This window comes from Ascaphus truei, unplaced genomic scaffold (genome assembly GCF_040206685.1).
Source record: "Ascaphus truei isolate aAscTru1 unplaced genomic scaffold, aAscTru1.hap1 HAP1_SCAFFOLD_3316, whole genome shotgun sequence".
In the NCBI taxonomy this organism is placed as follows: domain Eukaryota; kingdom Metazoa; phylum Chordata; class Amphibia; order Anura; family Ascaphidae; genus Ascaphus; species Ascaphus truei.
Window position 1 is genome coordinate 4,640 of NW_027456308.1, and position 15,162 is coordinate 19,801.

General features: G+C 48.4%; 1 protein-coding gene across 1 annotated transcript; it reads right to left on the reverse strand.

Annotated features, from left to right (window-relative positions):
* Positions 1–429: 429 nt before the first annotated feature.
* LOC142483521 (mucosa-associated lymphoid tissue lymphoma translocation protein 1-like) lies at positions 430–11,552 on the reverse strand. Its single transcript, XM_075583523.1, has 5 exons — positions 9,451–11,552; positions 2,377–2,451; positions 1,649–1,776; positions 1,359–1,499; positions 430–671 (listed from the first exon to the last, which is right to left on the reverse strand). Exons 1-5 carry the CDS (start codon positions 9,714–9,716, stop codon positions 430–432), a joined length of 852 nt encoding a protein of 283 aa, XP_075439638.1. The 5' UTR covers positions 9,717–11,552.
* Between the last annotated feature and the right edge of the window lie 3,610 nt (positions 11,553–15,162).

Sequence of the window (15,162 nt, forward strand, 5' to 3'; positions counted from 1 at the left end):
ATTTGCTGTACACTGTACGGTGGAGGGTTGTTGTCACTTTTTTTTACACACCATAACTTATTTCGTGTTTGGTTATATGTGACTCCCATTGAAACCAATGATATTAGCACTGTTTAGTCAACCTGGCCCACTGATGCCCAGCGACACAGGGTAAAATAGTATCCTCTCTGTGATTGCCATCGCATGGTCTGGGCCCCAGCAAAGCAGACGCTGCAGTTGCAGCGTCTGGACACTAGATGTCCCTGTTTGTTGGCTTCCCATCCATTGACCATGGAAGGTGTTGTAGCGATTAACAATTTTGTGTTAATTTGCACTCACAAAACCTCCCCCCATAGAAAACAAACAATTTAGAAATATAATTCAGATTATAATCCTCTTCCTTCTACAAATGTAACCAGACCTCAAGCAAAGATTTGGCTGTTTGGGGGTTCATTTGGAAAGGAAGAATCCTCCTTTTGTTGTCGCCTGTGAATGGGACGGGGGGACCAATACAGATAAGGAGAGAGGAGAGAGACTTACAGAAGGCTTGTAGAGAAGGATTCGGATATCAGCCAGGTGAGGAGGGGTCTTCGTTAGTTTGGCAAAGGCGTGTGTGAGGTTGGAGAAGACAACCTGAAAGCTGAGATCCGCCTCTACCCCACATGGGAACGTCACCATCCGATGTGGCAGCTCTGGAGAACACAGGGAGGAGGTCTTTAGAAGAACATCACTTCTATTCATAAAGGTGCTAGAGACAATCAAAAGTTGTGGTCTTCACAGACCTCCATGTCCTCCCCACCACGTGGAAATGAAGGACACGTTTATTGTATGAACAAATTCTAATGCTGCAGATACATTACACACTGATACATACAGGAGTGGGGACACACAAACACACTGATACACATATTACACACACATATGAACATGAACACTCTGAAACCCACACATATATTAACAAACTGATACATACAAGAGTTGGGACACAAACACACTGATACACACATATAAACACACACGGCAACATACTGATACACACACATTAACACACACACACGAACACTCTGAAACACACACATGAACACTGAAACACATACAAACACACATTAACAAACTGATACACACACTGAAACTTACACATTAAGAAACTCATACACACATAGTACACACACATGGCCACACTTCTACACACATTAACACACAGATAGACACACACACACATTAAGACACTGGTACATAGTACATCTTTAAACCATACAAGCTCTCGCTGATCTACTACTTCTGCCTTCTGATCGGCCCAACGTGTTCCGCTTCGTCTTTATAGTCAGTTAACCCTTCACTCCCCCCCCAATCCAACCCCTTCCCTCCCCCCGCCTTACCGCTGCACTGGTCCCACTGTCTCAGATACTCCGCCGCGCTGCCCGTAGTGCAAATTGTGTCAGTTAGTGCTCGTGCCTCTTTTAGAGTGTGTTTTATCTCCATCACCTGCTTGTCCATCACCAGAGGGTCCCTGCCAATATCTGGAAGAGGGACAAAGAGTTCTCTGGTTACACACCGGCTTTAGGGCAGTATAGGTCAGTGTGTCCCACTGGTGCCCCTGAAAAATCTCCCAGAATGACTAGAGTAAAGCCTTCCATGGTCCTTCCACACGTCTCCTGATGACCCATACCTTCCAGGACATCTTCCAGCATGTGAGTCACTTTCTTGTCCTCCAGGATGTGTTTCTTCAGATACTTCATGAATATCCCAGAGCTGAATTCCCCGTCCTGAACCTCGTACGCTTCCGCGTCCTCACTCCTAACCAGAAGAGAGACCCGCTGAATTAGCTCGCCCAACGAGAGTCGAGTCTCGTACTGCTGGAAATGAGCAGACTCTGGGCATGGAAACATCTAGGGGCCAAAACATGTGAGGTTTGGGGGTTCAGGCCCAAAAAGTCAGTTTTGAAGCAAAAACAAGTGAGTTTGGGAATTTGTAGACCAAAGTCAAGATTTGAATGGAAAGTAACGGACATTTTAAAGCTCCCTATTAAATATGGTTTTCATGCCACTCTCAAACTGAATGGAAAATTGGATGAGCCTTATCACAATAATATGCGTTTATGCAGCCACCTCTGGTGTGGGGTAGAGGGAGATAGAGAGAGAGACAAAGAGAGAGAGATAGAGAGAGGTTTCACACCAGAGGTGGCTGCATTTACTAATTTAATGTATAATGCTAATATACACACACATTCACATGTACATGTGTTTGTGTGTCTGATAGAGTGAAACCCCTAAAATGACCCAGTGGGCGCACTCTGAATTGGAATCCAACAAGAACACCATAACCACTACACCCCTACGACCCCTCCTTCCTGTGCTGCTCATATCCCAGGGATACCGTTCCTATCATATGACTTACGTGGCGTATCCGTACACTGTGTTTCCCCACGGCTTGGTGGGAGTCACTTTGGAGAGAGCGCAGTCGGAGTTGTACCTGGGGAATACATTGAGATGTCACTGACTTGCAGGGGATACGGTCACTCTCATGAGGACAAGTTTCACTCACATGGGGATACTATCACTCATATGGGGACATGGTCACTCACACGGGAACACGGTCAATCTCATGGGGACACAGCCAATCTCATGGGGACACGGTCAATCTCATGGGGACACGGCCACTCACACGGGACAGGGTCAATCTCATGGGGACACGACCACTCATACGGGGACACGATTAATCTAATGGGGAACACGGCCACTCATGAAACACGGTCAATCTCATGGGGACTCGGTCAATCTCATGGGGACACGGTCAATCTCATGGGGACACGGCCCATCTCATAGGGACACATTCACTCACATGGGTACACGGCCACTCACACGGGGACACGGTCACTCCTGGGGAAACGGCCAATCTCATGGGGACACGGTCAATCTCATGGGGACACAGTCAATCTTGTGGGGACACTCATGGGGACACGGCCACTCACACGGGACAGGGTCAATCTCATGGGGACACGACCACTCATACGGGGACACGATTAATCTAATGGGGAACACGGCCACTCATGAAACACGGTCAATCTCATGGGGACTCGGTCAATCTCATGGGGACACGGTCAATCTCATGGGGACACGGCCCATCTCATAGGGACACATTCACTCACATGGGTACACGGCCACTCACACGGGGACACGGTCACTCCTGGGGAAACGGCCAATCTCATGGGGACACGGTCAATCTCATGGGGACACAGTCAATCTTGTGGGGACACTCATGGGGACACGGTCAATCTCATAGGGACACGGCCACTCACACAGGGACACGGTCACTCTTGTGGGGACACGGTTACTCTCGTGGGGACACGTCACTCTTGTGGGGACACTCATGGGGACAGTCACACACATGGGGAAACAGTCTTTCAAATGGGGACACGGTCACTCACATGGGAACACTGTCACTCATGGGGATATGGTCACTCACATGGGGACAATGGTCACTTATGGGGACATGGTCGCTCTCATAGGGACCGTCACATGGGGACACGGTCACTCTCGTGGGGACACGGTCACTCGTGGGGACATGGTCACTCTCGTGGGGACACAGCCACTCTCAGGTGGACAGTCACACGGGACATGGTCACAATGGTGTAATGCATCGGTGTGCAAACTGGGGGGTGCTAGATTTTCTGGGGGGGCACCGCAGTTATAGAGGTCCCGTGCTCCCCCCATGGCATTTAAATTAAATGCCGGGGGACCACGTGAGGCCTTTATAACACACCTTCCCTTCCAGCGACATGTCGTTCGGGTAACCATGAGTCAAATGACGCATGACGTCATGTAACCATGGGGGGGCACAAGGCGCTGAGTAGAGCAGGCAGGGGTGTTCCAAATTCAGGGTCGTACCATTTCCTGCAGGTGTATAAGCGCACTACGTTCAGGGCGTACCATTTCCTGCAGGTGTATAAGCGCACTACGTTCAGAGCGTACCATTTCCTGCAGGTGTATAAGCGCACTACGTTCAGGGCGCACCATTTCCTGCAGGTGTATAAGCGCACTAAGTTCAGGGCGTACCATTTCCTGCAGGTATATAAGAGCACTACGTTCAGGGCGTACCATTTCCTGCAGGTGTATAAGAGCACTACGTTCAGGGCGTACCATTTCCTGCAGGTGTATAAGGGCACTACGTTCAGGGCGTACCATTTCCTGCAGGTGTGTAAGAGCACTACGTTCAGGGCGTACCATTTCCTGCAGGTGTATAAGGGCACTACGTTCAGGGCGTACCATTTCCTGCAGGTGTATAAGAGCACTACGTTCAGGGCGTACCATTTCCTGCAGGTGTATAAGAGCACTACGTTCAGGGCGTACCATTTCCTGCAGGTGTATAAGAGCACTACGTTCAGGGCGTACCATTTCCTGCAGGTATATAAGAGCACTACGTTCAGGGCGTACCATTTCCTGCAGGTGTATAAGAGCACTACGTTCAGGGCGTACCATTTCCTGCAGGTGTATAAGAGCACTACGTTCAGGGCGTACCATTTCCTGCAGGTGTATAAGAGCACTACGTTCAGGGCGTACCATTTCCTGCAGGTGTATAAGAGCACTACGTTCAGGGCGTACCATTTCCTGCAGGTGTATAAGAGCACTACGTTCAGGGCGTACCATTTCCTGCAGGTGTATAAGAGCACTACGTTCAGGTCGTACCATTTCCTGCAGGTGTATAAGAGCACTACGTTCAGGGCGTACCATTTCCTGCAGGTGTATAAGAGCACTACGTTCAGGGCGTACCATTTCCTGCAGGTGTATAAGAGCACTACGTTCAGGGCGTACCATTTCCTGCAGGTGTATAAGAGCACTACGTTCAGGGCGTACCATTTCCTGCAGGTGTATAAGAGCACTACGTTCAGGACGTACCATTTCCTGCAGGTGTATAAGAGCACTACGGTCAGGGCGTACCATTTCCTGCAGGTGTATAAGAGCACTACGTTCAGGGCGTACCATTTCCTGCAGGTGTATAAGAGCACTACGTTCAGGGCGTACCATTTCCTGCAGGTGTATAAGAGCACTACGTTCAGGGCGTACCATTTCCTGCATGTGTATAAGCGCACTACGTTCAGGGCGTAACATTTCCTGCAGGTGTATAAGAGCACTACGTTCAGGGCGTACCATTTCCTGCAGGTGTATAAGAGCACTACGTTCAGGGCGTACCATTTCCTGCAGGTGTATAAGAGCACTACGTTCAGGGCGTACCATTTCCTGCAGGTGTATAAGAGCACTACGTTCAGGGCGTACCATTTCCTGCAGGTGTATAAGAGCACTACGTTCAGGGCGTACCATTTCCTGCAGGTGTATAAGAGCACTACGTTCAGGGCGTACCATTTCCTGCAGGTGTATAAGAGCACTACGTTCAGGGCGTACCATTTCCTGCAGGTGTATAAGAGCACTACGTTCAGGGCGTACCATTTCCTGCAGGTGTATAAGAGCACTACGTTCAGGGCGTACCATTTCCTGCAGGTGTATAAGAGCACTACGTTCAGGGCGTACCATTTCCTGCATGTGTATAAGCGCACTACGTTCAGGGCGTAACATTTCCTGCAGGTGTATAAGAGCACTACGTTCAGGGCGTACCATTTCCTGCAGGTGTATAAGAGCACTACGTTCAGGGCGTACCATTTCCTGCAGGTGTATAAGCGCACTACGTTCAGGGCGTACCATTTCCTGCAGGTGTCTAAGAGCACTACGTTCAGGACGTACCATTTCCTGCAGGTGTATAAGAGCACTACGTTCAGGGCGTACCATTTCCTGCAGGTGTATAAGAGCACTACGGTCAGGGCGTACCATTTCCTGCAGGTGTATAAGAGCACTACGGTCAGGGCGTACCATTTCCTGCAGGTGTATAAGTGCACTACGTTCAGGGCGTACCATTTCCTGCAGGTGTATAAGAGCACTACGTTCAGGGCGTACCATTTCCTGCAGGTGTATAAGAGCACTACGTTCAGGGCGTACCATTTCCTGCAGGTGTCTAAGAGCACTACGTTCAGGGCGTACCATTTCCTGCAGGTGTATAAGCGCACTACGTTCAGGGCGTACCATTTCCTGCAGGTGTATAAGAGCACTACGTTCAGGACGTACCATTTCCTGCAGGTGTATAAGAGCACTACGTTCAGGACGTACCATTTCCTGCAGGTGTATAAGAGCACTACGTTCAGGGCGTACCATTTCCTGCAGGTGTATAAGCGCACTACGTTCAGGGCGTACCATTTCCTGCAGGTGTATAAGAGCACTACGTTCAGGGCGTACCATTTCCTGCAGGTGTATAAGAGCACTACGTTCAGGGCGTACCATTTCCTGCAGGTGTATAAGAGCACTACGTTCAGGGCGTACCATTTCCTGCAGGTGTATAAGAGCACTACGTTCAGGGCGTACCATTTCCTGCAGGTGTATAAGAGCACTACGTTCAGGGCGTACCATTTCCTGCAGGTGTATAAGAGCACTACGTTCAGGACGTACCATTTCCTGCAGGTGTATAAGAGCACTACGTTCAGGGCGTACCATTTCCTGCAGGTGTATAAGAGCACTACGTTCAGAACGTACCATTTCCTGCAGGTGTATAAGAGCACTACGTTCAGGGCGTACCATTTCCTGCAGGTGTATAAGAGCACTACGTTCAGGACGTACCATTTCCTGCAGGTGTATAAGAGCACTACGGTCAGGGCGTACCATTTCCTGCAGGTGTATAAGAGCACTACGTTCAGGGCGTACCATTTCCTGCAGGTGTATAAGAGCACTACGTTCAGGGCGTACCATTTCCTGCAGGTGTCTAAGAGCACTACGTTCAGAACGTACCATTTCCTGCAGGTGTATAAGAGCACTACGTTCAGGGCGTACCATTTCCTGCAGGTGTATAAGAGCACTACGTTCAGAACGTACCATTTCCTGCAGGTGTATAAGAGCACTACGTTCAGGGCGTACCATTTCCTGCAGGTGTATAAGAGCACTACGTTCAGGGCGTACCATTTCCTGCAGGTGTATAAGAGCACTACGTTCAGGGCGTACCATTTCCTGCAGGTGTATAAGAGCACTACGTTCAGGGCGTACCATTTCCTGCAGGTGTATAAGCGCACTACGTTCAGGGCGTACCATTTCCTGCAGGTGTATAAGAGCACTACGTTCAGGGCGTACCATTTCCTGCAGGTATATAAGAGCACTACGTTCAGGGCGTACCATTTCCTGCAGGTGTATAAGAGCACTACGTTCAGGACGTACCATTTCCTGCAGGTGTATAAGCGCACTACGTTCAGGGCGTACCATTTCCTGCAGGTGTATAAGAGCACTACGTTCAGGGCGTACCATTTCCTGCAGGTGTATAAGAGCACTACGTTCAGGGCGTACCATTTCCTGCAGGTGTATAAGAGCACTACGTTCAGGACGTACCATTTCCTGCAGGTGTATAAGAGCACTACGTTCAGAACGTACCATTTCCTGCAGGTGTATAAGAGCACTACGTTCGGGGCGTACCATTTCCTGCAGGTGTATAAGAGCACTACGTTCGGGGCGTACCATTTCCTGCAGGTGTATAAGAGCACTACGTTCAGGGCGTACCATTTCCTGCAGGTGTATAAGAGCACTACGTTCAGGACGTACCATTTCCTGCAGGTGTATAAGCGCACTACGTTCAGGGCGTACCATTTCCTGCAGGTGTATAAGAGCACTACGTTCAGGGCGTACCATTTCCTGCAGGTATATAAGAGCACTACGTTCAGGACGTACCATTTCCTGCAGGTGTATAAGCGCACTACGTTCAGGGCGTACCATTTCCTGCAGGTGTATAAGAGCACTACGTTCAGGGCGTACCATTTCCTGCAGGTGTATAAGAGCACTACGTTCAGGACGTACCATTTCCTGCAGGTGTATAAGAGCACTACGTTCAGGACGTACCATTTCCTGCAGGTGTATAAGAGCACTACGTTCAGGACGTACCATTTCCTGCAGGTGTATAAGAGCACTACGTTCAGGGCGTACCATTTCCTGCAGGTGTATAAGAGCACTACGTTCAGGGCGTACCATTTCCTGCAGGTGTCCAAGAGCACTACGTTCAGGGCGTACCATTTCCTGCAGGTGTCTAAGAGCACTACGTTCAGGACGTACCATTTCCTGCAGGTGTATAAGAGCACTACGTTCAGGGCGTACCATTTCCTGCAGGTGTATAAGAGCACTACGTTCAGGGCGTACCATTTCCTGCAGGTGTATAAGAGCACTACGTTCAGGACGTACCATTTCCTGCAGGTGTATAAGAGCACTACGTTCAGGGCGTACCATTTCCTGCAGGTGTCTAAGAGCACTACGTTCAGGACGTACCATTTCCTGCAGGTGTATAAGAGCACTACGTTCAGGGCGTACCATTTCCTGCAGGTGTATAAGAGCACTACGTTCAGGGCGTACCATTTCCTGCAGGTGTATAAGAGCACTACGTTCAGGACGTACCATTTCCTGCAGGTGTATAAGGGCACTACGTTCAGGGCGTACCATTTCCTGCAGGTGTATAAGAGCACTACGTTCAGGGCGTACCATTTCCTGCAGGTATATAAGAGCACTACGTTCAGGGCGTACCATTTCCTGCAGGTGTACAAGAGCACTACGTTCAAGCCGTACCATTTCCTGCAGGTGTCTAAGAGCACTACGTTCAGGGCGTACCATTTCCTGCAGGTGTATAAGGGCACTACGTTCAGGGCGTACCATTTCCTGCAGGTGTATAAGGGCACTACGTTCAGGGCGTACCATTTCCTGCAGGTGTATAAGAGCACTACGTTCAGAACGTACCATTTCCTGCAGGTGTATAAGGGCACTACGTTCAGGGCGTAACATTTCCTGCAGGTGTATAAGAGCACTACGTTCAGGGCGTACCATTTCCTGCAGGTGTAAGAGCACTACGTTCAGGGCGTACCATTTCCTGCAGGTGTATAAGAGCACTACGTTCAGGGCGTACCATTTCCTGCAGGTGTATAAGAGCACTACGTTCAGAACGTACCATTTCCTGCAGGTGTATAAGGGCACTACGTTCAGGGCGTACCATTTCCTGCAGGTGTACAAGAGCACTACGTTCAAGCCGTACCATTTCCTGCAGGTGTCTAAGAGCACTACGTTCAGAACGTACCATTTCCTGCAGGTGTATAAGAGCACTACGTTCAGGGCGTACCATATCCTGCAGGTGTATAAGCGCACTACGTTCAGGGCGTACCATTTCCTGCAGGTGTCTAAGAGCACTACGTTCAGGGCGTACCATTTCCTGCAGGTGTATAAGAGCACTACGTTCAGGGCGTACCATTTCCTGCAGGTGTATAAGAGCACTACGTTCAGGGCGTACCATTTCCTGCAGGTGTATAAGAGCACTACGTTCAGGGCGTACCATTTCCTGCAGGTGTATAAGAGCACTACGTTCAGGACGTACCATTTCCTGCAGGTGTATAAGAGCACTACGTTCAGGACGTACCATTTCCTGCAGGTGTCTAATAGCACTACGTTCAGGGCCGTCTTCCTCTCTTGCATCCGCTGCAGGATGTTTTGGACACTAATGCAGTTCTCGGGTCTGTACGGCTGGGGGGCGTCGATGGGAACCATGTAATTCCTCCCGGAGCGCTCGTATCCGTGACCGGCGTAGTAAAATAACCCTGCGGGGTCACACAGAGTAGGGTTAAAGAGGCAGTATGGAGAAAGGTCTGCGCATGCGCACTGTCCCATTATCTGTTTGCGGCGCATGTGAGAAGCACGGTAATTGCGGTTAGGGTAAGGGATTAGGGTAAGGAGTTAGGGGATTAGAGTACTGTGTTTTAGAATAAGGGGTTATAGGGTAAGGTGTTTGGATTTTTAGGGTAGGGGGTAGCTGTGACGGTCGTGAGGATTTGGCCTGGGATTAAAGGGGTTACACCCCAATTGGCCACCCTCTACTTTCACCTGGGAAGCAAGGGGTTAACTGGGCTGAGGTCCAGAAATGTGATTTAACCCTTGTTCTAACATAAAAATGTATATTCCCCTGTTCGCATGTTTTATGGTTATGCCAGTGACAGTTTAAGAAAATACAACTGTACAGTATTGTGTCTTTTCAGAAACTCTGGACTTCAAAAGGGCTTGATTGAAGTTGAATGTGAAAGGCAGAAGGGGTTTTAGTGTACAGTATGTTAATGTTAAAACAGTGATTCTAGCCCTGTGCTTAAATTACCCTCAAAGATGCCTGCCTACTAAATGCAAATGGTCAGGACAGCGACCAAATGGGTAGGAAGCAGCCCCTGATCAAAGGCTACCTGTTTGCAGGAAGCTGGAGTGGATTGTGAGCCTTATAACTCACACTTACAAAGGTCTCTGATTCAGGAGGTCTGGGCATTAGGTGTGAAATCTAAAACCAGGTGACAAATGTCCCCCACCCAGGGGTCCCTGCTTCAAAGGGTTTATTGATGGGAGCAAGGGGGCGGTTACACCAGGAGATATCACAATGGGTGACCTTATTAAATATAAGAATATTATGAGATGTCCTTGGCTGAACGTGCTAAGAGTTACATAGGTGTATTCGTGGGACTTAGCCCCAACTAATGATTCTAATCACTTGATATCTAACAGATACTAAGAGCCAGATATTAGTATCTCTCTTAATTTTAATATTACACGGTAATATTTGGTCTCATTGGGACCGTCAGGTGTGACGGAATGTATTAATATTTCTCGCGTGCCAGTAAGTATTACTGAACTGAAGTTATGAAGTTATTTACAGGGTATATGGAATTTTGGTTGTGTTCTCTTATGGTAATAAGCAGGAAGAACATCCTGCTGGAATTTACAAAGCCTGGTGATCAAAGGCTCAATTGCCTAATTGTGTATGCGGGACCCCAGAACTGTTTGGGTTTTAAATGTGATACTTCACACTTCAATGGAAGCCAAAAGCGACTTCAAAAAGCTTCAAAGAGATGTTTGCTAGACAGCGCGGCATCTTGAATGTAAGAGAAGGGTTAAAATGGTATATAAGCCAGAGTCACGCCTTACTCATTGTCTTCATGTCTGCATGTCTTCATGTCTGCATGTCTTCATGCAATGTCTTGGGATGATGAAGATTTGCTGTATGAACTGCCAGTCCAGATGTGACTGTTTCATCATTTCCATCTTTAAGTAAGTGTCTATATTTTGCCTGTTATTTGTATAATCTGTTGTGTTCACCTTTATCAAGGAATAAATTATATTTTATCATATCTAAGTCTCATCCCAGTTCAACCCATATATATATATATATTATATATTATATATATTTTTGTGTAAATTACAGCCTGCCATAAAGTCACCGTGACAGTAGCGTTAGTATTAGGGGTTAAGATTAGGGGGTTTTAGGGTAAGGTGTTCGGTTAGGGGCTTACCTTGGTCGCGATGTGGGTGGCGGCAAGAGGTCCCTGCGGCGAGGTGAGTGGTGTCTAAACGCCGGCGGCGACTCGGTCACGGCAAAATGGCCGTGACCAAAATGTCCTAGACTGTAACTGCTCCTATTTCCTGCACAAACTCCTGCTCAGCGCACAATGATATCACACAAAAGGGAGATCACCTGCCTCCCGGGTCTCAGCACACAGTGATATCCTCCCCCTCCCGGGTCTCGGCACACAGAGATATCCCCCCCCTCCCTCCCTCCCGGGTCTCAGCACACAGAGATATCCCCTCCTCCCGGGTCTCAACACACAGAGATATCCCCTCCTCCCGGGTCTCAGCACACAGAGATATCCCCCCCTCCCGGGTCTCAGCACACAGATATCCCCCCTCCCAGGTCTCAGCACACAGAGATATCCCCCCCTCCCGGGTCTCAGCACACAGAGATATCCCCCCCCCCTCCCGGGTCTCAGCACACAGAGATATCCCCCCCCCTCCCGGGTCTCAGCACACAGATATCCCCCCCCCCTCCCGGGTCTCAGCACACAGAGATATCCCCCCCTCCCGGGTCTCAGCACACAGAGATATCACCCTCCTCCCGGGTCTCAGCACACAGAGATATCCCCCCCTCCCGGGTCTCAGCACACAGAGATGCTCCGTGTGCTCCATCCTGATAACGCCGTGTGCACCATCCTGATAACTCTTTACAGATGGACAATGACCCAAAACATACTGCGAAAGCAACCCAGGAGTTTTTTAAGGCAAAGAAGTGGAATATTCTGCAATGGCCGAGTCAATCACCTAATCTCAACCCGATCGAGCATCCATTTCACTTGCTGAAGACAAAACTTAAGGCAGAAAGACCCACGAATAAACAACAACTGAAGACAGCTGCAGTAAAGGCCTGGCAAAGCATCACAAAGGAGGAAACCCAGCGTTTGGTGATGTCCATGCGTTCCAGACTTCAAGCACTCATTGCCTGCAAAAGATTCTTGACAAAGTATTAAAAATGAACATTTTATTTATGATCGTGCTAATTTGTCCAATTACATTTGAGCCCCTGAAATAAGGGGACTGTGTATGAAAATGGTTGCAATTCCTAAATGTTTCATACGATATTTTTGTTCAACCCCTTGAATTAAAGCTGAAAGTCTGCACTTCTATTGCATCTTGGTTGTTTCATTTCAAATCCATTGTGGTGGCGTACAGAGCCAAAATTATGAAAATTGTGTCAGTGTCCAATTATTTCCGGACCTAACTGTATGTCAAAGGATTATGTCGGTTCGCACTTCGAAAGACACCCCGTAAAGATAATCGTGTAGCATATCTACAACAGCCCACTTGAGCGCTAGGAATTCCAGTTTATGGACTGGGTAGTTCTGCTCGCTCGCCGTCAGACTGCGACTTACATATGCTACCGGCCGGAGGCCTGCAAGGTATTTTCGGTGTAATACCGCTCCCAGTCCGCTGAAGCTGGCGTCCACGTGCAGGATGTACGGTTGCTCCGTGTCTGCATAGGCCAAGACAGGGGCTTCAGTGAGACCCTTCTTCAGCCCTGTGAAGGCCTTCTCGCAGGCGGAAGTCCATTTGTCCCCGAGCGGTGTTTGCGGGGTTGCTGCTTTTTGCCGAGGCTCTTCTGGGTAGGTTTTCAACAGATTATTGAGGACTTTGGCTGGAGTATCCCTCTATGAATCTTAGGTAGTAGCCGCAAAACCCCAGGAAGATTCGTAGCTCCATCACGTTATCTGATCTGAGCCTGTTCACTAAGGCTTCGACCTTAGTGGGGTCGGTAGCGACTCCTTCTGCGGGCACTATGTGGCCCACATACGTGACCGAAGTGCGGCAGAAGCGACATTTGTCCAGGGACAACTTCAGGTCTTCTTTTCCCAGTTGATCTAGAACCTTCAGAAGGTGTTCTTCGTGCTCTTCTACTGTTCTCCGAAACACTATGATATCGTTCACATAGACCAGACATTTCCAGGGATTCATGTCCCCGATGGTCCTTTCCATCAGTCTCTGGAAAGTTGCAGGTGCACCACAGATACCTTGGGGCATCCGGGTGAACAGGTAAAATCCAAGGGGGCAGACAAACGCTGTCTTCTCCTGGTCTTCGGAGCTCATGGGTACATGGTAGTAACTAATATTGACAGATTTACTATAAATCATTCTTCCTGTTATTACACAGGTTATATGAAACAGAAGATGTTGCCGCTCTCCACCAATAATATACAATGTAAAAAATAGGGTGCATACGGGATAACTTGATACATATGAAGGAGAGGGGGAGGGTACAGAGAGGGTAGCCCAAAAGAACCTATTTGCACTCACTATTTCAAATAAATGGTTAGGAAAAATTTAATCCCTGGGAGGAGCCCATGCACCATCTAATGATATATCTGCTTTAAAACATTTTATTGAACACTTATGCAAAGACAATTACCAATTAATGGATTAAAAATATTCAGGGGGTAAATGGGGACGGAGGGTGGTGTTTGAAGTGCCTCTTGTATGTGTAAAATACTAATATACTACAGGTAGTCCTGTGGCACTTGATAGTGGGTTCGCGTGTAGTAAATGCTACAGCTGTTCCCTCACTTGGATGTGAGTCCTTCCCTATTGCTCACATGGAGCTGGGGAGCAGGTGTGTATTTGTATCTTATTTCTTATGTACTCACTGCACAGTGACATTCATTGTTGGTTGGGGAATGTCAAATAGGTACACGCTTACTAATCCCAATTCATGCACTCACTGTTGCCAAATGACACTGTAGTCTGCTGGTAAGTATGTGCTGTATCAATGCATGTGTGCTGAGACCCTCATAGAGCAGTTGGATATCAACTCCTGCGGCTCTAAGCCGCTTGTTGCGTCACCCTGCACTTGCTGTAAGTGACCCGATCTCAGTATACCCTTTGGGATGGTATCGATCAAAGGGGAGCAGTCCTGTGGAGAGGATACTATACAACCTGCTCACTCCGTCTCTTCGTCTTACAATCACCTCTCCGACCCCGCACCACCTGATGACGTCATAGCGGAGACGTCTAAAAACGGAACCGACGCACGTTTCGCACCCTCTGGCGCTTTTTCAAGGTAATGCAGGAACGTGCGTCAGTTCCGTTTTTAGACGTCTCCGCTATGACGTCATCAGGTGGTGCGGGGTCGGAGAGGTGATTGTAAGACGAAGAGACGGAGTGAGCAGGTTGTATAGTATCCTCTCCACAGGACTGCTCCCCTTTGATCGATACCATCCCAAAGGGTATACTGAGATCGGGTCACTTACAGCAAGTGCAGGGTGACGCAACAAGCGGCTTAGAGCCGCAGGAGTTGATATCCAACTGCTCTATGAGGGTCTCAGCACACATGCATTGATACAGCACATACTTACCAGCAGACTACAGTGTCATTTGGCAACAGTGAGTGCATGAATTGGGATTAGTAAGCGTGTACCTATTTGACATTCCCCAACCAACAATGAATGTCACTGTGCAGTGAGTACATAAGAAATAAGATACAATACACACCTGCTCCCCAGCTCCATGTGAGCAATAGGGAAGGACTCACATCCAAGTGAGGGAACAGCTGTAGCATTTACTACACGCGAACCCACTATCAAGTGCCACAGGACTACCTGTAGTATATTAGTATTTTACACATACAAGAGGCACTTCAAACACCACCCTCCGTCCCCATTTACCCCCTGAATATTTTTAACCCATTAATTGGTAATTGTCTTTGCATAAGTGTTCAATAAAATGTTTTAAAGCAGATATATCATTAGATGGTGCATGGGCTCCTCCCAGGGATTAA

Excerpts from the sequence above, each read along its gene's own strand:
- LOC142483521 (XM_075583523.1), bottom strand. The coding sequence starts at position 9,716 with ATGCGCCGCAAACAGATAATGGGACAGTGCGCATGCGCAGACCTTTCT. Across the intron at positions 1,777-2,376 it reads ACAGTGTACGGATACGCCAC|GAGTGAGGACGCGGAAGCGT; the intron begins GTAAGTCATATG and ends TCTTCTGGTTAG. Across the intron at positions 672-1,358 it reads ACAGTGGGACCAGTGCAGCG|AGCTGCCACATCGGATGGTG; the intron begins GTAAGGCGGGGG and ends TGTGTTCTCCAG.